General features: G+C 43.6%; 2 protein-coding genes across 5 annotated transcripts; one reads left to right on the forward strand and one right to left on the reverse strand.

Moving 5' to 3' along the window:
* Positions 1–1,608: 1,608 nt before the first annotated feature.
* Positions 1,609–8,723, reverse strand: RPS7 (ribosomal protein S7). The gene is made up of 7 exons (XM_054819262.1): positions 8,651–8,723; positions 7,952–8,033; positions 7,560–7,631; positions 5,833–5,976; positions 4,202–4,266; positions 2,355–2,505; positions 1,609–1,726 (listed from the first exon to the last, which is right to left on the reverse strand). Exons 2-7 carry the CDS (start codon positions 8,024–8,026, stop codon positions 1,649–1,651), a joined length of 585 nt encoding a protein of 194 aa, XP_054675237.1. The 5' UTR covers positions 8,027–8,033; positions 8,651–8,723; the 3' UTR covers positions 1,609–1,648.
* Positions 8,724–15,798: 7,075 nt separating this feature from the next.
* On the forward strand, positions 15,799–24,766 carry RNASEH1 (ribonuclease H1). 4 transcript variants are annotated; one of them, XM_054819254.1, is made up of 9 exons: positions 15,799–15,856; positions 15,970–16,028; positions 16,112–16,236; positions 16,745–16,939; positions 17,517–17,616; positions 18,047–18,101; positions 19,199–19,283; positions 21,911–22,035; positions 24,309–24,766. In XM_054819254.1, the coding sequence occupies exons 2-9, from the start codon at positions 15,979–15,981 to the stop codon at positions 24,393–24,395; spliced, it is 822 nt and encodes a 273-aa protein (XP_054675229.1). In that variant the 5' UTR covers positions 15,799–15,856; positions 15,970–15,978; the 3' UTR covers positions 24,396–24,766. The 4 variants fall into 4 exon arrangements, with proteins under 4 accessions (XP_054675229.1, XP_054675227.1, XP_054675228.1 ...); XM_054819252.1 differs by lacking the exon at positions 15,799–15,856 and having other exon boundaries at positions 15,870–16,028; XM_054819253.1 differs by lacking the exon at positions 15,799–15,856 and having other exon boundaries at positions 15,870–16,028; positions 16,748–16,939.
* Positions 24,767–24,849: the final 83 nt, after the last annotated feature.

Raw genomic sequence — 24,849 nt, forward strand, 5'->3', positions numbered from 1 at the left:
ATCCAAGACGAACAATAAATCATCAAGGAATAAATAAGGAATGAAGTTATACTTCAGAGACAGAAATTTGAAAAGGAGAGAAATGGGCCTTAAGGTAAGCCAACTTCTTCAAAGATACAGCCTGATTTTTGTGCAAAAAACTGCACAAGTGTTGTCAGTAAGCAGCAGGAAATTAACTACTAATTGCAACAGGGCACATGTGTTTTCCTTGTTCTCTTTGCATTGCCTGCACCAAAACTAATGGCATACAGCTATCTGTCCTGCCCTACTAAACAGAAGTTATGGCATGACTTAAAAACCTTCCCTTTTTCAACGCAAAAACAATGCAGAACCTGTTTTAACCTTTTAGTTTTTCACAACTAAAGAAAAGAGCTATCAAATGGGAAGCAACTAAAACCACAGTAAATGGGAAAAGGAAGGTACAAAGACCCTCAATAAGTGGCACTTGTCCTTCATCTACTCTCCATTAGGAAGATGGAAGTTATCAAGAGCTCCTGGTACATAGGCTGTTACCTACTTAGCTCTCCACCTAATAGGCTGTCTCCATAATTAGATGCCTTTTACTGTATTAAGCACTTACTCCTAAGTAACAGAATAGCCTGTTCAGTACAGTGAAGTACTAAATTCATATAAATTGCTCAGAACATTTACATGCCCAACTCCATGCTCCTCCTCCCGAGCTGGAGAAAATATTACTTGCTTAAAGTGTTTCTAAACATAGATACCCAAGTCAAAAATGTAGTGTTTTCAGGACACAAACATGCAGCTGTGACACAGCTAGTCCTCCCCCACCTCTCCCCGTATCACCAAGCATGTACTGAAGTATGTTAAAACACCATCAGACAAAACCCCAAACATTCCAGCAGTCATTGCTTCACCCTGGCGTATCTATCCCTGCCTTCAGTTATTAACCATGAGGAAGGTTACCCCAACACTGATACAGACATACATACTGCTAATATACGGAGATACAAAAATTCATCATTTCTGAAAGCAAGATCAGTACCTAAAAAACTGTAGGTTTTGTCCAGCAAGGTAGGCAAGCACTCAGAAGTGAAAGTGTCCCCCCATTTCCTTCTGATAAACGTGAGACACTGTAGGACCTGCCTTTTGGTAAGAACTGGTATGTAATTTTGCCACCTAAAGAGCAAGAAAGTTACCTCAAATTCAAACTATACTTCCCCCAACATTTCCCCAAAATTCAAACCCCGTGTTCAGACGTCATTGCTCCATGTTTCAGAGGTCACACCACCTGCTATGTAGACTTCTTCCAGTGTCAGGAATACATAGGTGTCCAACTGGTATTCTTGTGGGCAAAACTTGGGAGTTCCACTGCTCTACAGTAATTCTCCACATTCTCCCCAAAAGGTGAGTCTCAGTACACTGCAGTTTATTTTTCAATGCCAATTCTTTTTGCAGACACTGGACTCTTTTGTCTAGTTGTGTTGCAACAGTGTCAAGAACAACCTAAGAGGGCAATCATTAAAACACTGGTGACTTAATACTTCAATACACAAATGTCACTCATCCAGACAGTGGAGTAGTCCCATGAACCAGTTAATCCCTACCTATATTTATGGAATTCAAAATTTAAATGAAATTACTCTGTTATATGAACAGTTGTTTATTCAGCCATTTTTTTTGCACTTTACAGCTGGAATTCTGGAAATTCAAACACCACATCTTTGCCTGTGAGCTTCTTGTAGACACCAGAAAATGTTTCCACCTGTGAAGACAAACAATCTTGTTTATACATTCTGTGTAAGGAAGTAAAATCTATGTTAACATACTCTAGGTACTACACTATTTCCCCCTGCATCTTCACTCTGAAGTGAACTCTGAGGCCAATTATTTTCTTCTAGATTAAGGTAGCTAAGCATTTACACAAAAGACACATTTTCTGGAGAATATTTGGAACCTCTTTGATTTGCAACTGTAGGAAACCCAGAGAGCTGAGCCGTCCTAAACATGTCCCCACAGAAAAAAACTAAGCAAAGTGATGGGGAACTTCTGGCTGTACCAAGCATATCTGTTTAAGGTCAACACTAAGTGCTTCACTTGCACAAAAAAACACCTCCAAACCCCCCAAGCAAGAAAACCCCAACAAAACTCTATCTGTTCCCATGAGGGAACCAATATAGCTACTTTACAATCCAGGGCTTTTGGCAAGTTGAACTAGAGTTGTAGTTCAAAACTGCCTTGCCTCATCTTCAGCATGTTACTCCAAGTGCAAACAGAAGCACCTACATCGCCACAAGCCAAAAGGCAGTGTTTGGCTGGATCACATAAGCAGCCACTTAGCTATGTCAGAATGCCACCCCATCCTGTTTGAGAAAGTAAAGTTTTTCGTTTACCTTGTGTTCAACATTGTTCTGTTGTGCTTTGTCCAAATGGACTTTTATGAGCCTGCTGCCGTCCAGTTTTACGCGGATTCTCTTACCCACGATTTCACTTGGGAAGACCAGGTCTTCAAGAATGGCATCGTGCACTGCAGTAAGTGTACGGCTGAAATACCACATTTCTATCATTAAAACATGTCCTCTAGCCAAGTTTTCCAGTTTGCCAAGGCTTAAACTTTCCACAGCATGCTTTAGCTGAAAATTCAGTGGTGTTTTGTTGTGGGGGTTTTTTTAATGCTGCAGTGTGACAATACCACACTTTTCACAGGTTATGCAAAAATAAAAGCTAAATTTTACACTGAGTGCAGAAACTTAATGACTGCACGAGGGCAAAAAGTCAGTAGCGAAGTTTCTGACCTTTTAGATCACATGTTGCTTTGCAGCAACGGCCCTGAAATATTCTCTTATTTCTAAACATTTAAGGAAGATTTTGTTTAAATCAGAACCAAGTTGTCCCATCTGCATTTTTGCCAGAGACACTTACTGGAAGAGTTTAAGTGTGTGAGTATCTTCAACTACGCAGACTATGTTCATAGGAGACACAGGTTTGAAAACAATCATTTGTTCATCTGCCTAAATCCAAGCAGCTTAAAACACCAATGTATTACAGGAAAAGTGTAGCTGGTAAGTTTAGTTCATGCTTAGAAGACTGATGTTTACATTTGTGTTCTTGAACTATCTGCAAGTGAGCCAAAATGAGAAATATTAATCCAGGTTATTTTGTGTATGAGTCTAGATGACCAGTAAGATTTCCAGCTTCCCAATCTGCAGTTTCAAGGCAGTATCACTAGTAACTAAGACCTGTGTCTACAGCAGCATTTCAAACTTGGAAACACTGGGATAGCTAAGGCAGACAAACATCAATCACATTTCTATGCTTTGCAGTTTTACAACACTATCTAGTCTCAGACTGAGAAAGGGATACTCCTGCACTTTCCTTCCCTCATGCTGGAAGCGGCAGCATGCTAATGACATACAGAGGTGCCACCTTCTCTATCCACTGTGCAATACTAATTTTAATATAACACAGAGTCCTCCAAAGGCAGGACTGCAGCTAGATGAGTACTATGAAACTGCACTTTTAAAATCCACATCTGAAGATTTCAAAATACAGTAATAGATATGACACAGGTATAATGCTGGGGCTGGAAGAAGTTACAGTAACATGCTACGTGTCATAAAGACAAACATTTAAGACGTGGACTACATAATGATACAGAAAGATAGAGAACGGTACGAAGAAGTATTGACATCCACATAGACGTAGTGTTGCATGTCTAGCAGTAAAGAGACTAGATGAGAGCAGGGAGGCCATTTAACATAAATGACTATACTACTGCTGTTAAATTCAAACCCAGAGGGACTACTCATACCCACCACCCCTCCTTAACCACTCTCTCCCTCATTGCACCCCTTCAGTGTGCCAGCCCTGCCTTCTGTACAGCCTAATGTGATGTGGCTCTTCCTACAGCTTAAAAAGAATAAAATAATTCTTATCAGCGCACTGTGGTAACAGAGACAGCGGGTTGGGGTTTCTTAAACCAGTATGGCTGGCTAGAAATTGGCTGCAGCTGGAAATAAAGATGGAGTTCTAAGAAATGCAACACAGTGCCCCAAGATGAGCTTTTTACTGCACCCTTTAGCAGTCAAACAGCAGACACTATTTCAAGCAGCATGAGAAAGGACAAGACCACCCAATCACTTGAATGACTTCTCAAAAACTCAACTGAGCATTACTTGACTAGACAGACTACCAAGTTACAAAAGAAGGCTGTCATATTCAATCAATATTATTTACTTACCTCCTGGGACGCTTTTGCTTGTTTTTTGTGCGACTTTTTCTTGTTGGCTTGGGTAGAATCCTTCTCTGTTAAGGGAGGAAAAAAAAGAAAAAAGACATTTCTCAGTATCTGGTGTTTACAATCATCTAAAGAAAAGAAAAAAAAAAAACAACAAAACAATGTATGCACTTTTTTCCCCACACTAGAAACAGATGCATGAAACACCAAAAAGGAAGACTTAAGTACGCCCAAAGCTACACCAGCATTAGAACCCAGTATTACTTGCAGAAGCTGAAGTACTGATATTGCTTTATATTTCATCTACTGACCCTGTATTAAGTGCACTGAAATAAAAGATTTGTATTTCATATCCCCCTCTCCCCCATGAATACAACCAGGGTAGTTTACTGTGTTGTATTAGCAATCTGAATACACTTCTTTGGGAACAGAAATCTCAAATTTTACAGTTTCTGTTAGATTGAGCCTCTGGTGTGAAGCAGAGTAGTACGCTATCTCAGTCCCACAGACAGCTAGGTGACATCCGAAATCAAAATGCTAGTTTCAATAATGAGCTCTATTACACAATCCAGATCAAACTTTATTTTAAATGCAATCTGTTCCAAAAGCAGCATATTTATATTTATTGGATCAGGAAAGCAGAAAATAAGTTTTACTATCTGCAACAGTAGATGTTTTAAAATATTGAGTTTTATATGCAGTTGTAGCCACATGCAGTATTTTCTACCAACACATCACAGCTACTCCATGACTGTACTCATGATGGGGTTACTGCAATCCAAACCGCGTTGTATCATATTCAAAAGCAACAACAATTTACCTACAGCAGAACTGCATGCATTCCCTTCTAAAATATGGATTACTAAACTGACAGGGAATTCTCAAGCACTTAAACTAAGTGAGCCAGAGGCACTTCATTAAAAGAAGTCTTCTTGGCCACATAAAGATTCAAGGTAAGGCACTCTGGCTCTTGAAATTATGTTACAAAGAATTTTCACTAAAAAGAGCTTCAGTCTAACAATTGTCCACTCTGCAGACAGATCTCCAGAGCTTGTCCACCCCTTAGTACTGCCCAGAGAGCCCTCTATCATCTTTTCATGGCTTAGCTCCTTCCATAAATTCAGAACTTGAGTCAGGTTTTTCTTCCTCTCCTATGAACTTGAATTTTAAGTGCTTAGATTATGTAAGGGTAGTAAAGCTCCTATTAATATCCGCTCAGTTTTACTTTCAAGCTTTGCTTCTCAAACTTCTGAACGACTAAGAGAGGCCAGAACAAGAAAGTTATATCCTCCTCCAAAAAGCTTCACATCTCACCAAGTTTACATAGCCTTGGCTGCTAGGTGAAATCATTTTAGCGTACATCCACGGAAGGACATTCAATTACATTTCCTGCTGGCACAAAAATATGCATTATATCATTGTTACCTTGAACAGAAAAGACAAGAAGGGTAGTGCAGCACTGGAACACGCTATCCAGAAGCTGTGGAATCTCCATCCTTGGATGTTTTCAAGCCTCAGCTAGACAAAACCATGACTGACCTGATCTAATGTTGGCAACGGTCCTGCTTCACGCGCAAGGCTGGACCTCCAGGAATCCCTTCAAATCGACATTTTTATGATTCTAAGTGTTTTACCTGAGCAATGAAGACCACATGCTTTCCGCTGAATTTCTTCTCCAGCTCACGAACTAGCCGCACCTGAATCTTCTGGAAGGATTTCAGCTGAGGAACTGGTACGAAGATAATGATGGCTTTTCTGCCACCACCCACTTCAATTTCCTGAAACAGAAGGTAAACATTATCTAGGGGTCGAGAAGCAATGTTTGGTTTGATCATGAATCCTCTGGACACAGGTATTTGGTAGTCTTGCTTAAAACTTTGGGAGGGGAAAAAAAATCATCAGAGAGCAGTACCTGTTTCAATGCATGTAAGAGCAAGCATTAAACACAAAAACCTCTGTCAGAGCACTTGTTTTGCCCTAAGGGAGTGATTGGGCAATAAATCCCACCACTCTTTTCAGAGTCTCATCCTCTGAATAGCAAAGCTCATTCTTTCTGCAGGATGGGACTCAGATGCTAGAATCCTAACTACACTGAATGCTTATCATCACATCTGCAGTGGTACTTACATGCTGACAGAAAGTTTCAAAAATTATTTGCCTCTAATGCAGAATATTGACAAATTTTACAATAATCAATCTCCTATTTTTAAGCTACTACTTCATAGAATTATCTTCTGTCCACCACTTGCCAAGGCCCACATCAGTGGCCAAACAAAACATTTCCTTCTCCTCCAAATGCCAGCAGGTTTACATTACACCAGCATGGATTACTTTTCCCCTGGTTTGCTTCTCCAACAGTTGATCAAAACCAAAGTCTGTAGAGGCTTACAAGGCACTTCTCCCATGAACCTAACTGCAGAGACATCCTCATTCTCCAACAGAATGGAAAACTGAATTGGTTTTCACTGACTACATTCCCACATGAGCTAACTCAGATGCCCACAAGATATTTCTCACAAGTAAAACCAAGTAGCCAAGTAAACAAGAGACACATTTTTAAAACCTCATCGAGAACAGTACGCATTGCTGTACTTCAGCAGTGAAGCAGTTCTCTGAAGGGTCCTCACCTCATCTAGTAAGCAGACTTCTGCATTCCCAGATTCTTTAAGCAGTCATGCAGCTGTGTCTGTATTGGTGGGCCTTGGCAAGAACCAAAAAGCAACCCAGTTCAGTTTTTGGTTGCAGCAACCAGTTTCAGAAGTTCCATCCACTCTCCAAGGCTGACAAATTCTAACACTGATTTTCTTCCTCTTTTTCCACTAATTTTCTTCTTGCTTTTCTGTCTTAAGGTTTCAGTCGCCTATATAAACTAAATTTCACAAACAGGGTAACCAACGTGTTCAAGTCAGTCTATTATCTCAATCCACCTCTTATCTATTACCTGGTACATAAAATTGGGTTATAAATCCTCTTTTACAAAGAGTATTACAGTTTACGTTCCTGACAAAGATTCTGCAACGCCTACGTTGCAAGCCAATATCCACACACAAAAGCTTCAGACCTCAAGCCCAGTTTGCAGAGACAGAAAGTACCATAAACACCAAACTGCTATTTGAGTTTTAACAATGACTTTTCAGTCCAGTTACTAAAAAAAACCCACCAAACAAACCAACAAACCCACTATTACAAAACTCTATGTGTTAACAGCAAATGCCAGAAGATAAACCACAACAGCATACAGTAAAACAACCACAGGCCATAAAAAACAGCTGAAGACACCATTCACCTAGTACGCTAACATTCACAAAAATTAAACACACAAGCAACTCATCAAGCAATTTTGCGTGGAGGTCTAGCCTACCTTAGCTGCTGTGATGTTCAACTCCCGCAGCTGAGCCTTTAAGTCAGAGTTCATTTCCAACTCCAGCAGAGCCTAGAAAAGTTGCAAAATAATCCATTACATACAGTTCAATTCATAAGAACTCTTGAGACTGAAGTCTGTCCACAGTGCCAGCGAGCAGCTATATACTTTTTTACCACAATCAATATCAAAGATTTAACTTCCTTTAAGTCACACTGACAAACATAACAAGTTCAACTGGTGGGAACACAGGCTAACTGCCCTGGTTCCTAAGTAAAACTCGGAAAGAGTACACATTCAGACAGCATCACCCTCGAAGTTTAAGCTCTGTCACAACACCGCTTCCATAACTTGCAGTCAGTTACCAAACACCAGAAGGAAAAGACACGTACCTGGGATATACCAGACTCGAACTCATCTGGCTTCTCGCCATTAGGCTTTACAATCTTTGCACTAGAGCTGAACATGGCCTTTCTGCAACGCAAAAGAACACCTCAGTTGCCACCAGGAACACGTCTTCTGCTACAAACACAGCGAGACTCTGCAATCCGGCTACTCGGCCACATGCTTCAAAGCGAAACCAGAGTGCCTGCCCCACGGGCCGCGCAAGACCCAGCACGTCGCTCCAGGGGATGCCGGCCACAAGGGAAAACCGTCCCGGGGAACGAGGGGCCTGCCCACCACGGCGCCCCGCGTGTGCGCTAAGGCGCCGGCAGCGGCGAGGCCCCAGGAGAACCGGGGACGCTGCCCGGCCGCTCACGGAGCTCCACGTGCCGCGGGCAGTCCCTCCCGGCTCGCGGGGCTCCGCGCCCGGCCCCGGCCCCCTCCTCCCGCCCGGCGACCTACTGCCCCACCGCAGCGGCCTCCCTCGGGGTGCCGCCAGGGGAGGGCGGAGGAAAACCCCGCCAGCTCCCCTCCCCCAGCACCGGGCGCCCCGGCGACCATCGGGCCTCGGACAGGCGGTAATCGGGGGTATCCCCACCCCAGGGCTGCCCCGGGGCGCGCCGCTCGGGGCTCGGCTCCGTATTGCGGCGGCGGCTGGGGAAAAGGCGGCGCCGCCACCGAGGCCCGCGCAGGGCCCGGGCACCCACCTCTCTCAGCGCCGGCCTAGGAAAAGGGAGAGCTCTCGCGAGCGCGGCTCAGATCGCGGCCCGGGAAGGCGCTCGCCCCGCCCACGCAGGGGTGAAGCCAGACCCGGAAGAAGGGCAGAACGGATACTTGCGTGCGCCGCGAGCCGACAGCAGCTTCCGCCAAAGCGAAGCCCGAGCGGATGCTGAGAGTCCTGGCACGGCGCACGCGGATGAAGTCATCACCAGCTGCAGGGCGCCGCGCCGCGGGGAGGGGGCAGGAGCCGCGGTATGGCACGTGGGCGTTGCCGGTGGCAGGGGGGTGGCGGGAGCTGCCCCCACGCGCTGCCCTCACGCGCTGCCCTCACGCGCTGCCTGCGGGACGGGCGCTCCTTTCCCGCCGCTGTCCCTCTCCCGAGGGAGCGCTGTCTGCGGCGGCGAGGGAAGGAGAAAGAAGGGCCCGCTCCGCTCTGGCCCTCGATGTTAGCCAAGACTTCGCCGCCACTTGCTTCTCCGTGGGCCCGGGTGGCATGAGGCAGGCCCTGCCACCCCGCTCACCTCAGGGGCTCCCGGCAGCTGCCCTCACAGGCTGAAGTTCTCAGCCTCTGGTGTCGAAATGCTTCTTCTGTAAATAGTCACCAGGATCTCGGCCGTGGCAGTGCAGCACGGCTTGGTTCGCTCCAGCAATGGCAGGGCCCATAGATGAAGCGTGTGTCTGCCTGTCTCTCTTGCGGAGCTCCCTCACCCACGCCGAGTGCCCTGTGAAACAGCAGCAGCCACCATCTTTAAAAACAGAGTAGGACAGTGGATGGTCTTTTTCCTCCCCTCTCTGTTTCATTTCTCCACATTAATTATTGGGCTGGGAGTTCACCCGTGATGTTCGGCCCTTTCCAGGCAGAAGAGACCTGCCTTGGCACACAGCCACCCCTGACCTGCGGCAAGGCGTTGTGCCAGAGATGCGGCCAAAACCACACCAGGGACCCTGCTGACAACCAGAGAGGACAGGCAATCGCGTGCCTGCTCAGATCCGCGCCTCAGCTTTGTTTTGTGTACCTCTATAAACATGACGTCTCACTTCTGCTGAGACAATGTCACAGCCATCAGAGTTACTAAGCTGTCATTAGACTATAAGTAATGTACGAGGCTTCAGCTGTGTTCAGCTACTAACTCCAGATACGAGAGTCCTGGGCTCCACATGTTCTCTCATCACTGGAAGAACTTTTTATTATATATTGTGTTACTATCTAACAAAGAAGGCACTATTAACACTTCATTTAGTTGCACGCGGATAAAAAGAACAAGCTGTACTCTAGTTTTGAAAGAAGTGACTTGCATGTTTATTCAGGTGAAAGTGCCTGTCTATGTGTCTAAAGTTTTTCCTGCCTTGACAAAACGTCTGCCCCTTGACATTTCCTGCTTGGCTAGTGTAGAGAGATTCCCTGTGCAAGGGAAAGTCCCACCCAGAGGCAGGTGTGCAGCTCTTGGCAAATGCTGGCCAGGGAGGCTCAGAGCACTGGTTCTGTGCTCAGATTCACTGAATAAGGGAATAAGCTCCTGTTGTAAAGAAAAAAACTGACAAGGACACCACACCCCACAACCTAAACAACCTTAGCATCTGCAGAAGGCAGCCTGTCATGTTTTCTAACATTTGTGGGCTTTTTGCTAAATTTATGACAACCAGAAAAGCAGATCAGTTTCCATTTTTCTCCCAAGTCTCTCCTCTTTCTTTGCATGAATTCAACGAATGGAAGAAACTGCTTAGCTCATCCTGATGGCTAAGACTAGTATTTGTAGAGATTTGAAATTATCTAAACAATAGTGATGAGGATCTGATTGAAGAGTAAAAAAAAAAAAGATAACAAGTAATTATCTCAGCAGTCTACTAGTCCCATTCAGTTTATAATGTGAAATCCTTTATGAGAGGGAGGAGGAATAGGTGGGGTGCAAGCAGATCAAAATTGGACTGTTCAGAGCGCTAATGAGGAAATAAAGATGCAATGTGACCATCTACAGCTTCCCATCCCCATGCTATTACTGCTACTGAATCGACCAGGTTGCTACATAAGAGCAACGAGAGAAGAAAATGTAGAGATATGTTTCCTTTCTGACACTGACCGTGCATTAGGGGAAGGATGCAGAGTGTTGAGATCTATGTGGGTTTTACCCAGTTGATAATGCCTGGTATCCAAAGCTGACAGGTTTTCAAGAATCACCGTGAACATGGGATCTTTAAAAGAAGTTATGTCATTACAAAGTAATATAACTAATCAGGTTCTTACGCCATGCAGACTCAGAATGGGCGGGGTGAAGAAGGGGAAGGAATACATTAGTTAGGTGTGTTACAAAAGTATACCAACAGCAAGAGAACAAGGTGTCATGATGCTATGAATAACATGATTTGATATAGTGGAAGAAACAGAGACAAAAGGCAAGACTTGTCAGGGTCATAGCTAACTCCAGAATCAGAAGCAAAACTGGGTCTATTACTAGTTCACTTCTCTGAAAGAGGCTTGTGTAACCCCACCAAAGTTTCAAAGCTCATGGGTAGGCTGTTCTTCTAAGGTCAACTGAAGCTAGGGGATTACTACTTTGTAGCTTCAGTGGCACACAGTTTTACACTGAAGGCAAGTTTTTTGTTCTACGAAATCTCAGTGCTGAGAAGGAAGATAAAACACCTCCTTTTCCTGTCTTATAATAAAGGTAATGAGATGGCAATAATTTACACTTGCAGGGTAAGCTAGATAAAGTGACTACCTAGTGAACTACCTATCTAAAAGCTCAGGTTTAAATGAGAAATGCTTGATTCAAGTCACATCAAATTTTGCTCTAACAGCTTATGTGGGGAACCACATTATGGTTAAACATGTTTCAAGCTGAAATGTTTATCAAAGAAGATTAAAATGCTTAGCTAATATGTACATTACATGCATTAATGTGAGACAAAGTAATCAGTTAACATTTACAGTGAGTTTAAGTAAAAATGTCCTACAGACACATGCCCTTACTTAAGTGATGACTGTACTTTTTGTATACATATGCTAAGTCCTAATGTTTTCTGCAGACTATCAGTTATAAATACAGAAATGGCTGCCAAGAAAATATATTAATAAATTAAGAAACAAATTTTGGTTTTAGTGGAGGGGAAACATGGGACCCCTTATAAGCTGAATATAGGCAGCAGTAAAACAGCTGAATTTATAGTACAACATGTTGAGAGGAGCGTTCACAATCAGGCCATGGCTCAATGACGACTCTCACAGAATCATAGAATCACAGACTGGTAGGGGTTGGAAGGGACCTCTGGGGATCATCTAGTCCATCCCCCCTGCTAGAGTAGGATCACCTAGAGCAGGTTGCACAGGATCGCATCCAGGTGGGTTTTGAATATCTCCAGAGAAGGAGAGTCCACAGCCTCTCTGGGGAGCCTGCTCCAGTGCTCGGTCAGCCTCAGAGTGAAGAACTTTTTCCTCATATGCAGCTGGAACTTCCTGTGTTCTAGTTTGTGCCTGTTGCCCCTTGTCCTGTCACTGGGCACCATTAAGAAGAGTCTGGGCCCCTCCTCTAGACACCCACCTATTTATAAGCATTGATAAGATCCCCTCTCAGTCTTCTCTTCTCCAGACTAAACAGACCCAGCTCTCTCAGCCTTTCCTCGTAAGAGAGATGCTCAAGTCCCCTAATCATCCTCGTAGCCATCTCATTCAACATGGTGCCACCATATTTCCACTGAAACAGGAGGGCTTGCTCTCCTCTTTTTTCCCCTAGCCGCTCACTCCCAATACCTCAGCTGTGGTAGCACAAGTGCTCATGCAAGCTTTGATTTGGCAAAAATTGGCCTGACCGGCTTATTCTATGGTGGCTACACAGGGTTACTGTGTGTCACTGTGGCATTGATTACAAGTATTAAATCATTTATGAAACCCCCTTAAAGTCCTATCCATATGTACATTTACATTATTCTGTCTTCAGATGAGAAGAACTTTTGTGACTGGATCCTTCAGCTTTGCAGGTGGGGACTAAATGGTTCACTTCATGGTGAGTCTTCACACTCACTCCACAAAACTGTGAGTTACGGACCCCAACATGTCCCCTCTGCCCTGGGCTGACTGAAAAACCCCACAAATCCGCTAGTACTACAGAACCAGAGGACAAGTACCACGAAGCAAGCACAGGTATCACTTAGCCTAGCCATGCTAAATGCCACAGTAGTAAAAATGCCAGCTGTCACATGAGGAAAGGGATCCGTCCGTCCCGCCACTGCAGCTCAACAGCACGGAAAAATCAGCAACGGAGATGCAGCAGTAAAGGTAGGGCTGGCTGATTATATGCGGCCTCAGTTTTATCAACTGGCAGAAGCAGCAATGAAGGTAATGTGTATGGTGCTCAGTGGACTTCAAAAGTAATTTTTTTTCTGAGCTCTGTATGTTGGTCATGACAGCAGGAGAGTTACTGTTCAGTCCTTGCATGTAAATTGGATATATGAATCTGTCTGTTCAGACAGAGAATTAATGAGCGTAATAGAAGGTCTTTTCTTTCCCCATCACTTACTGCTCATTGCTCTTTTGTTATGTCTTGCCCAAAGAAGACTATGAGTATTATAAATATGTAAACCTGTACGGAATAAGAAATCCATCTGCTATAGAAAACCATAATTAAAAGAAAAGCTAACCAAGAGCAATAAAATAAAAATACCATAGGCAGAAAGTAGTGAAAAGCCTGAGAGTCTCAGTGGAAACCTTTAGTGAGATAATTAATGTAAACAATCTTGATCTGAGGAAATCAGACATAAGCATTTTGTAAGTATGAGTAATATGTGGTCTCGTGAATATGTTGGAAGAAGCAAGAAAAATTCAGTAACTATATTCTGATACAACCCTGACCAAATTGTTTTTGTATTCCACCAAGGCCTGTCAAATGCAGAAGCTCTTTGTTTTGTTTTGTTTTGTTTTGTTTTGTTTTTAAAGAGAGGTGTCATATAAGTGTAATGTTGAACCTATCACTGCTTTTGCAATGGAAGGCAAAATTAATGTCAGTGTTTCACATTCTTGGCATTTTACTACGCTGCCCTTGTAAATCTGACTACAATGCTCTATGGCTCTGGCAGCTTGAGGTTGGTGTTGTCATAATACATCTGTATTAGAGCTACAAGGGAAATCCAGCGGCTGAAAATGCAGCAGCGTATATACATTGGTCTGTTTCTGGAGGCTGTCGTAGCTGTTCTCCCATCTTCTGTACTTCCATCTTATAGGAGTCTGAGTTGAGGCACTGAATTCAGCCATGCCTAGACCTCTCAGCTTTGGTCTCTCAGTACACGACACTCCTGATATGAAGATATGTGACAGTAGGTTGCGGCTGGCAACAATTTGGACTTTAGCCTGCTTGGGCCGTGTGGTCCTCATCACTTCAGAGGCCATCACGGTGGAGCAGTGTATTGGGTTTGCAAGGTTTTGGTAATGGGGAGCTACAGGGGTGGCTTCTGAGAGAAGCTGCTAGAAGCTTCCCCCATATCTGACAAAGCCAATACCTGCCGGCTCCAAAATGGACCCACTGCTGGCCAAGGCTGAATCCGTCAGCAATGGCGGTAGTGCCTCTGGGATATCATAGCTAAGAAGGAACAAAAACCCTAGGAGCAGCATTTTGCAGCCACAGAGAGGAATGAGAATATGTGAGAGGAGCAGCTCTGCAGACACTCAGGTCAGTGCAGAAGGAGGGGGAGGAGGTGCTCCAGGCATTGGAGCAGAGATTCCCCTGCAGCCCATGGAGAAGACCATGGTGAGGCAGGCTGTCCCCCTGCAGCACATGGAGGTTAACAGTGGAGCAGATATCCACCTGCAGCCCGTGGAGGACCCCACACCAGAGCAGGTGGAGGCACATGAAGGAGGCTGTGACCCCATGGGAAGCCCATGCTGGAGCAAGTTCCTGGCAGGACCTGTGGCCCCATGGAGAGAGGAGCCCATGCCAGAGCAGGTTTGCTGGCAGGACTTGTGACCCTGTAGGGGACCCATGCTGGAGCAGTCTGTTCCTGAAGGTCTGCACCCCGTGGAAGGCACCCATGCTGGAGCAGTTCGTGAAGGACTGTAGCCCGTGGGACGGACCCATGTTGGAGAAGTTGGTGGAGGACTGTCTCCTGTGGGAGAAGAGTGTGAGGAGTCCTCCCCCTGAGGAGGAAGGAGCGGCAGAGACGACGTGTGATGAACTGACCGCAACCCCCATTCCCCGTGCCCCTGTGCTACTGGCGGGGAGGAAGGAGAGAAATGGGGAGTGAAGTTGAGCCTGTGAAGAAGGGAGAGGTGGGAGGAGGTGTTTTAAGCTTTGGGTTTATTTCTCATTACTCTGATTTGTTTAGTAATAAATTAGATTAATTTTTCTTAGTTGTGTCTGTTTTGCCCGTGACAGTAACTGGTGAGTGATCTCTCCCTGTCCTTATCTCGACCCATGAACCTTTTGTTATATTTTCTCTGCCCTGCCCAGCTGAGGAGTGCAGTGATAGAGCAGCTTGGGTGGGCACCTGGCCTCCAGCCTGGGTCAGCCCACCACAGGCGTTCAGCTGGAACACGCTTACCAGCAGCCCTTGATTTAAATAGGAGTATGAGAACCAGTTTAATGACCTTCTTCAGCTCCGGACTTTTGGATGTATTAAATATGTGGATGCTCGCGCCATCTTTCAGTGACAATCCTTCCTCGGGTGCTCGCCAGGCGGAGGAGGGCAAGCAGGGACAGTGCAGCAGGTTGTAGGGTGCGTTCACTCCTGGGTGTGCTCTGTGCGTTTTAATCACTCGTCAGGAACCAAGAGGCCGCCAGAGCTGATCGCAGGGCCAGGACAGTTATTTGGGCTGGCAGGGGACAACTTTGGCTGGCGGGCACCTGTGAGATTTCATTTGTCTTTTAATAACTGGGGCTTTCAGAGCGAGGAGTTTGTGTAAACTGCTGTGATCTCATACATCATGTGCCCCCCAAAGCAAAAGCTGATTTAGATGGCTTTTAAAATACAATTATTGTGGGGAAAAAAATCGAAAACACCACCACAAAACAAAACAAAACAAAAAACAACAAAGACCCCCCAAACGCTGGACTTTTCCAGTACTTTTGTCCCCTCTCGCGGCTCGTACGGAAGCCCTCAGCGCGCCCCCGTTCCGTTACCCCGCCGGCCGCCACGCATGCGCAGGACGGGGCGGAGGCTGAGGGCGTGTGCCGGGCGCATGCGCGGCGGCGAGCGGCAGCGGCGGCGGGGTGTGGTGGCCGGGGCGGGGGGGGCCGCGGGGCGGCGGGGCGGATGGCGGCGGGGCTGCGCCATGTTGCGGTGGCTCGTGGCGGTGCTCAGTCACTCCTGTTTTGTCTCCAAGGGCGACAGCATGTTCTACGCGGTGCGCAGGGGCCGGCGGACGGGCGTCTACCGCACCTGGTAAGGGCCGCGGCCGGGGCAGCGCGGGGAGCCGCCGCTGGGCCGGCCTCGAGCCAGCCTCACCCCCGCCCCCTGTGTTGCAGGGCGGAGTGTCAGGAGCAGGTGAATAAGTTTCCCTCCGCCAGCTTCAAGAAGTTCGTCACCGAGAAGGACGCCTGGGCCTTCGTGGGCGCCGGCCTTCCGGGGCAGGAGCAGCCCGAGCCAGCAGGTAGCTCTTCCTCCCCTCGCCTCCCGCCTCGCCTCCGCCCGGGGAACGGGGGGGGGGGGCGGGAAGCGGCCGCGCTGTGCAGTGCAGTGCAATGCAGTGCACGGGCACAGCCTGCCTGGTTTCTGCGCGGTGTCTGTGTAAGCAGTGCGGATTCTGGCCAAACATGGGCAGCAGCTTCTGTTCATCCTCCGGTGGCCCTGCCCTCCGGACACAGCCGTGTCCGCGTCTCTGCAGTGAAAATATTTCTGCAGGTGCTTGGAGAACAGTGCTTGTACCGTGTCTGTTTTAAGGGCTGTTATGTGTGTGTCTCCACTTCGGTTTGATCTAGGATCAAGAATGACTGGTGCATGCTATAATGCTTTTTGCATAATAGCTTGAAGGATGTCAGTTTAACAGACTAGCATTGCTAGACTGCTGTCTTTAGAAATGGTAGTTTCAAATAAGATTTGATCTTGTATGTAGTTTTGTATGTAGTTGAACTTTTTTTTTTTTTTTTTTTTATTGGAAGAAGCACATGGTCCTCTAGCTGTAACAAAGGTAGATGATAGCCAGAAAGAGGAGCCGGAAATAAACATCTTATGTTGCAATACATGCAAAAGGCCGTACGAACAGTCTACAAATGAAGAACACATTGCAAAGCGTGTGAAACACGATGAAGTATACTCAGTGCCAACAGTCAGTCAAGATAAATTTTCATATATGGGTAAGCTCTTTTGTTAGTCCTGTAATTCTTTTCAATTCTTTGTAGCCTTTCCTAAATAACAAGTGTAATTATTAGAAAGTTTATGGGGACATTTGTGCGTGGCAGCACCAGGCCTAGTGTAACATTGTTTCTTTTTAAAATGGAAACGCGAGCCATGATGTACTTGTTCACATTGTCTTTCCGTGTAATATTAATTGGCTTTAGCTGGTATCAATGTGTAGCTGAATCTGGTTATTATAGGTGTGATTATATGTGTGTCCAGATTGGAGACTTTAAATACAGATGTAGCTGGGAAGTCTTAAAGTTGACTGAAGAAGGCAGGAACTGTAGTGAGAATACAGAACATGGGACGGAGATGCTTCTTGAGGCTGGCTGATTTGGGAGCAGTGAGGGTGTGAAGCTGCAGTGGGACTTCGGGTTTTCTGCATTACTAATTTACAGGGCATCTATAGTTAACATTTTGAAGAGCTGTCTCTCTTTGGGGGGTTAATGTGCTGGCAGACATTTCTTTCTGCTTGAGGAAACAATGTCCTTGAAAGGAGTGCTTGAACTTTTATTTTTGGTAATTCTTTTGTAGGCGACTTTGCAGTCGTTTATACAGATGGTTGTTGCTCGGGTAATGGACGTAACAGGGCACGTGCTGGAATAGGTGTCTACTGGGGACCAGGCCACCCTTTGTAAGTAACTGGGTGGATTCTTTTTTTAACATGTACTAATGTTTGGTTTATTTGAATTTACAATAACAGCCTCCTTTTGAATATGAAACCCTGCTATTGAGACTCTTAATGACTAGTGTGTTAGTGAGGGGAAAAGAGAAATCACCTTCTCTAGCAGCTAGAAATGTGGGGAAAATCAACTGGAAATAATATTTCTAGGGGCTGAACCTATAATTATTATAGGTATGCACAGAAGACAAGAAAAGCTGCATATTGTTGGCAGGTCCATATATGCAGGTTGCACTGTGCAGATGGAAGTTAGAGGTAGAATCTTCATTCATCCTCATTATAAAAACAAAATTAGCATTCTTTTATTTATTTTTCTAATATGTAGTCATTATGCATCACTCTGTTTTGAATTACTAATCTGCTATTCATTCCTTGGACACAGAAATACCAGTGAAAGACTTCCTGGACGGCAGACTAATCAACGAGCTGAAATACATGTAAGTAGTAAACATCTTAAACTGTTTCTGCATGTTAGACTGCAGTAGCACACTCATGATTATTTCAACTCTGGCTTTCAGAAACCAGTTATGGAGCTGTGAGGGAACAACATGAAATATCAGGAGTTATGACTTGAAATAAATTGTTCTTTTCAAGCTTATTGATCTTTATTGTTTTTGAACAAGGAGTAATTCACCTTGAGAATTCTCAAATATCATCAGGCTAAACACAGATATTTAAAACAGCCTTGCGTTAGGAAAGCCTGAATCTGTATAGTGTCCTTTGCATTTTTAATGTGTACATCTCAGACCTTGGGATGAGGGCTGCTGAGTTTAAGAGGAGAATCAGCTTCTTATTGCGATAGGATCAGAGTATTGTAAATATAACAAACAATTCTAGGCTCTCAGAGGTAACTTCTGTTGCTTTTGAAGTAAACTTCTGTTAGCAACAGCAGATTTAGTCTTCCCTTCTCACCCCATCTTAATTCTGGTACTGCTGCTATCCTGCACTGTGTTTGGAGATAAACTGAAATGGGGAATTGATCTGCTTAAAAACTACAGGAAGTTCTTTTCAGTGATGGACAAGCAGAGGTGATGCTGATGCGCCAAGGTCAAACTTGTCCCTAAAGAGCTTTTCAGCTCTATGACCAGACCCAGCCACTTCTGCCTCTTATTATATATCATAGCACAAAAAAATCCCAAAACCCTTTTAGGGGTTCCAGACTGTTGGAATTGATATGAATCCTTCCTCCTCAAAGTTGTGGAGAAAATGCCTAAAACTTGATGTGCAGTTGATAGAGGCTTTGATAGTTAGGAAATTGGGCAGAGAGCTGCTCCTGCAGTACAGAATTGAGCATCAGAATGTGGGTTTTGTTACCAGTGAAACTTAAGTGGTTTCCTGTTTGCCTGATTCATTAGGTGGTTGTCTGCGTGCATGATTTTGGGAACCTCTGCTCTCAGGCATGTTCATACTCATTGATGGAGAGATTACAGTAATGTTCTTTGCAGTTCTGTGTTGGCATCAGATACTTTGGTATTTTAATTGCATGTATTCAAAATCCTGTTCTTAACTGTGATTCTATTGAAATGTCCCTAAGGCAGCCTGCAAAGCAATAGAGCAAGCAAAGAGTCAAAACATCAAGAAACTAATTATCTACACTGATAGCAAGTTCACTATTAATGGTAAGTTAATGATTTTAGTTTTCCTGATTCTTAAAGACATACTGCACACTATTTCATTACATAAGGCGCACGGAACTTACTGAGGCTTGGGGAGAGGGTTATAAGGAAGAGAATGTGTAACTTTTTTCAGTACTCATGACTGCTTGGGGAAAAACTTCAGTATATTGCAGGGATTACCTGCTAGCCAGAGAAAGTACAAGGAGATACAAAGTGCCTACCACAGTAAAGAATGACAGAAGCAACTAAAGGATTTTTATCTTAAGCCATTCATGACACAAAGTCTAGAAAAAATGTTGTTTGTGTATACTCTGTTAAGGATGTAGGTGGGAAAGTACTTGGAAGTTGGTGTAGTGACCCTGTAGGGGTTTGTTTGGATTGGAGAGGCTGTCTTAATACACAAAGTTGAAGTATATTCAAGTTTCCTTACTTTTTACATGTAGGCCACACTTCCAAACTTTCAGGCTGGACTAGAAGACTAGCCAGAGATGATACATGCTCAGAGCGTGTATTGAAGGTTTCATCTTCATCCAAAGATTTGCAAAATTTAATTTTATTTCCTAGAAATACCATGTAAAGCAGCAAGTAGGACTTAATTTCTGAATACTTCTTCCCCTTTCCCCCAGATCTTTAGATCTTACTCCTGTGATAATTCTGAACTGCATAAGTATTTCTTTGTATTTCACACTTTTTTACAAAGGGAGTAGATGTTAGATATTTCCAAACCACTTTGAAGGGTTTTTTGAAATGACATTAAACAAAAACTTACTGAAACTTTTGATAATTAAATGTTGCTCTTTCATGCTTCAGCAATTTTTTTTTTGGGGGGGGGGGGGGGGGGGTGGGGAGATGTATCTTGCTTTTAGGATAACTTTCTATACTTGAGCGCTAACACTGAAAGTAGTTATTTGTTTCATGACTTGTTATTAATAAAGCAAATAAATGGTTTGTATGTTAAAAATCTGTATCTTTTACTCCAAATAAGCCATTCTGCTTTCCAGAAGCCCCCTCCTGATTTCTGAAAATGGAGGAGTATGGAGGAAGAGCATCAGTTTTTTGTTTTCTTTTTTCAAGTGGCTCATGTTTAGAAGTAAAATAAAACTTACCTTGAAAAACTCTGATGTCATCTTCGATAGCAATACCCTAGAAAGGACAGAAAGCTACTGAGAGGAACAAGTGACTGCTAGTCAAGGAAGGAGTTGCTGGAGTTGTCGCTTGCTGTTTGTTTCAAGTTCTGTTAGCTTGCATGTGCATGAAAGAGGTTCTGTCCAGAAGTGAAAAGTGTCAAGGACTTGTGCTCTGTCCTCCTGATTCTAGCTTGTAAGTTGAGGAAGAGACAGTAAATGTTAAGAAACAACTTAAAGGAATTTTCCATTGTTTCTCCCTAAGGACCATCTTGTAAATCTCTCCTTTTAGTAGCTTATTTTCCCCAAAAGATTTAGGTATAGCATTTCCTGTGGGAGCAGAAAGTGTGTGTTTTGGGTTTTCTTTTCTCGGTTTTTTTTTTTTTTTTTTAGTCTGTGCCGGAAGCATTCTGAAAAAGGGAAGAGTAAATGGAAGAGACTACTCAGGACTAGATGTTGCATGCTGATCAGTAGAATCCAAGTGCATAATTTGTTGCAAGAAGCAAGTTGTTTGAAGCATTAAAAAGCAAAGGAACATCTCTGCAATTCTTAGCTTTCTGGGAGAAAAGTCATACTGTCTTTTCTGTGGAAACTGATGTTATGAAGGAGGAAAAAACACTGTGTGGAATAAAACTCCTGTTAAATTTAGGTATGAGACTTAAGCATGAGGGAGGAAAATAAGAACCTTTAGGTGCAGTGTCTTACTGTGTTTTTGCTTGCAGTTTGCTCTTGAATTTTGGGTCACTGAGGTGCAGGTTCCGCTCTTGTTTCTGAAAATGTGTCTAGAAGTTATTTTTTAAAATACCAGAGAAGGAGGCTTGCAGTTAAGTACACATGGATATGGTTTGGTTTGCTTTTAGGAGGTTTTGTGTGCAAGATTGGCGATTCTGTATTCAGGTCGGGTCTGCGTGTCATGATATCAGTAAGGATGTCTTACACTGTTGAGACCAGCAAAGATTTTTCTTTTTTTTTTTTTTTTTAAATAACTATTTAAGGAGTAATATAGTGAACTTTCTGGCCAGAAAGGGATGGCCACTATGTTAAATCTTGTTCTGTAGAAATCTGCTTATGCGGTCTTTATCTGAAGGATTCTGTTTAGTGTGCAAAGTCATAAGACAGGTGGCCATCTGGTTTTCCTCTATGCATGTGTGTCTCCTCAATTTCTCAAAACAAATAAATAGATTTGTTCTGGCTTTGTGTATCATCAGGCAAATCCTTAGCTTCAGGTTATTGAAGTTCATGTTGTAATTTTGCATGTAATGAGTATATAAGATTGTAATCTTTAAATACTTGTTCAGGAAAACATGGTTGGGTAATTCAAGTAATAATGGAAGAATACAGTCCTGAAAGACAGCAGTAGAGAACCAAACAAGAATATCTTCTATCTCCATGTCTTTGCCTGAGACTTTGTACAGAGTTAATGTCTTGTTAAAAGGTCTTTTACTCCATCTTGATCCTTGCTGGCTTTTTTAATAGTGTTTTTATGGTAATGCTCCCTTTGCATAGGTATTACAAGCTGGGTTGACAACTGGAAAACAAATGGCTGGAGAACAAGTTCAGGAGGAAGCGTAATAAATAAAGAAGATTTTCAAAGACTTGATAATCTATCAAAAGGCATAGAAATTCAGTGGGTGAGCACCTTGTTTCTTACTCTTAATGACATCTTAAACATGCTTCTTGTAAAAACTTACAAGTGTGACCACAACTGAGACTTCTATAGAGCATAATGTTATTGTATATCCATAAATAAAACCATAAATGCAGACAAGCAGCTTGTTTTATTTAAAGCAAATAAGCAATGTAACGTAAGCTCTTGGAACCAGTATTTAATTTATTAAAATACATGTTTATATTGGTTTGCTGCCTCTTGTTACTACTTAAAAAATACCTGCAATAATTATTTTTAGTTTGTTAGTACTGTTAGTAGATGGAATTTCTGTTCCTGGAAATCTAAGCGTAAAACATGACTGTATCTTTTTGAGTCATAGCTCAGTTTCAGGATTTGCTTTTCAGGCCTCTTAAGATGCTGGTTCGTTAGTATAACTTAATCATATGAGTGTCTTTAAACTGGGAAAACTAAGACAGTATAACCTCATGTAAACTACTGGTAGTTTTCTGTACCAGAACTGTGTTTCTTACAAGAAAACTGGGCACAGAAAGGTCTTTACCCATTTTTAAATTGTTTAGCTCTCCAGTAAAGAAGTAAAAAAACCTTCTATTCAGGTATTCGTGGTAAAATGTCTTTTTCTGTAACATCAGTGCTAAACATTGTAGAGGATATCTTGCCTCCTCCCTTCTAAATTTTACTGTAATAGTGGTATAAGACTACTGTTTCTAGAAATAAATCTCTGTACCATTGAGTTTGTGGCTGCTAATGGCATATTTGCCATATTATATGCCACATGGCATATAATGGCACATGGTCTAGTGGAGGGTGTCCCTGCCCGTAGCAGGGGGGTTGGAACTAGATGATCTTTGAGGTCCCTTCCAACCCAAACCATTCTATGATTCTATGATTTATGGGGCTTCTGTCTTCACTGTAGAAAACAGGATGGTGTAGATCTTTTAATGTGCACTGTTTGGGAAATCTATTGCAGATATTCTTCTATTCATGTTGTTCTGTGTTCCAGAGTTGGCAACTCTACTTTAAAGGCTGGCTAGATTTTGTATAACTACTCCTCTTGTCTATTGAGAGGAAGAAAGTGTAAAAATTTAAAACTAAGACCAAAGTTCAGCTGTCCTTAGAGTATTTTGCATAATTTAAAAAAAAATATATATTGTTGCTTTATGCGCACTTATTACATCTGAATCTCTTACACTTGGGAAGATGTTTTACTCCAGGAGGAGAAATGTATGCAGGCACTTTATTATGGTAATCTGCCTGCTGATGTGTGGGGTCCTCCATGGGCTGCAGGGGGACAGCCTGCCTCGCCATGATCTTGTCCCCAGGCTGCAGGGGAATCTCTGCTCTGGTGCCTGGAGCACCTCCTCCCCCTCCTTCTGCAATGACCTTGGTGTCTGCAGAGCTGTTCCTCTCACATATTCTCACTCCTCTCTCTCACAGCTGCTGTGCAGCATTTTTGACCCTTTCTTAAATATGTTATCATAGAGGAGCTGCCAGCTTTGCTGATGGGCTCAGCTGTGTCCTGCAGTGGGTCCGTTTCGGAGCCGGCTGGAATTGGTTCTTTCTGACGCGGGGGCAGCCCCTGGTGTCTTCTCACAGAGACCACCTCTGCAGCCCCTGACCCAGTACCAAGATCTTGCCATGTAAGCCTAATACCATCTCGCATGCACTTCGTGCTTCTCCCCTCTCAGATCTTGTCATATAGCAAGCTTGATTTTCTTCCTCCCTCCCCCACACTCCTCCATCCTTGCTTCTGACAAGAAAGGGCTTAGAGTTGAAAGTGCTTTCAGTTACTAATTGTTGAAGGATGGATAGTCAAGACATCTGAAAATCAAGAGACTCCTTTCATACCCTGTTCTTGTATCCTAAGTGAGTGCTATAACCACCAAGGCTGTTAATGGCAGAGAATTTTCTGGCTTTCTGGGAAAAGATTAACTTAGTTTAAGCACTGAATGCAGAGAGGTTTTTCTCTGCCCTCTGAAAGTGGGAATTTTGAGTTGGAGCTGTTCTTTTTATTTCTCAAAGGCTGGGTTAGGTGGTCCTTAGCCAGTTCACTACTTCTTATAAAGATGATTTTCACAATTTGGCAAGACTTTCCTAGAGGAAGGGAGACTATAGACGCTCCTAGGAAGAAGACATAAGGACTAAATGTGAAGAGGGTGCCTCTACGGAGGTGCTGCTGTACTATGAATGAAAGGGTGCTGCATGATCAGACTTCGTGTAGGTACTTTTTTCTTGATTTCTTGCATATCTAACACTGCTATGCTTTTGTCCTAACAGATGCATATTCCCGGTCATGCTGGCTTCCAAGGAAATGAAGAAGCCGATAGACTAGCAAGAGAAGGAGCTTGTAAACAAAAGTCTTGACATACTGGGACTAGAGACTGTTGCAGTGGGAGGAAAAGGACTTGACAACTTGAACTGCTGTAATTGTTTCGGAGTTGAACTTTGAACTGTACTTCTGTCTGGCCTGAAGTGTTAAACATATACCAACTTCTGGGGAGAAAAAACCCACATTTTCTTCTATAGCATTTCTTTTACAATCAAGTCAATATTTAGTTGATCATAGTGTTTGCTTTTTGTCCATCTTACTGAAGGGCCGTGGTCAGTGGTTTTAGCTGTCTTGTAGACTTCTGAATTCACCGTAAAGACAGGCTTCTGAAGAAGTAATATTAGATCTTTATCCTAAGTGTTCTGTATTTTCCTCTTAGTGAAATAAATTAAATTTTTGTACAGAGGTATATGTTAACAGCCCAAAATAGTTGGGGTGTGGTTGGTTTGGTAAGAGGTCGGTGACCTAATGTGGAGGTGTCCATTAACA

Source organism: Grus americana, chromosome 3, assembly GCF_028858705.1.
Source record: "Grus americana isolate bGruAme1 chromosome 3, bGruAme1.mat, whole genome shotgun sequence".
NCBI lineage: Eukaryota > Metazoa > Chordata > Aves > Gruiformes > Gruidae > Grus > Grus americana.

Bases quoted from the DNA above. Each gene is read 5' to 3' on its own strand.
- RPS7 (XM_054819262.1), bottom strand. From the start codon at position 8,026: ATGTTCAGCTCTAGTGCAAAGATTGTAAAGCCTAATGGCGAGAAGCCA. The intron at 4,267-5,832 runs GTAAAACACTTA...CTCCCTTAACAG, and splicing joins ATGTGGTCTTCATTGCTCAG to AGAAGGATTCTACCCAAGCC. The intron at 1,727-2,354 runs GTAAACGAAAAA...TTGTCTTCACAG, and splicing joins AGAACAATGTTGAACACAAG to GTGGAAACATTTTCTGGTGT.
- RNASEH1 (XM_054819252.1), top strand. From the start codon at position 15,919: ATGTTGCGGTGGCTCGTGGCGGTGCTCAGTCACTCCTGTTTTGTCTCC. The intron at 16,029-16,111 runs GTAAGGGCCGCG...CCTGTGTTGCAG, and splicing joins ACGGGCGTCTACCGCACCTG to GGCGGAGTGTCAGGAGCAGG. The intron at 18,102-19,198 runs GTAAGTAGTAAA...AATGTCCCTAAG, and splicing joins ATCAACGAGCTGAAATACAT to GCAGCCTGCAAAGCAATAGA.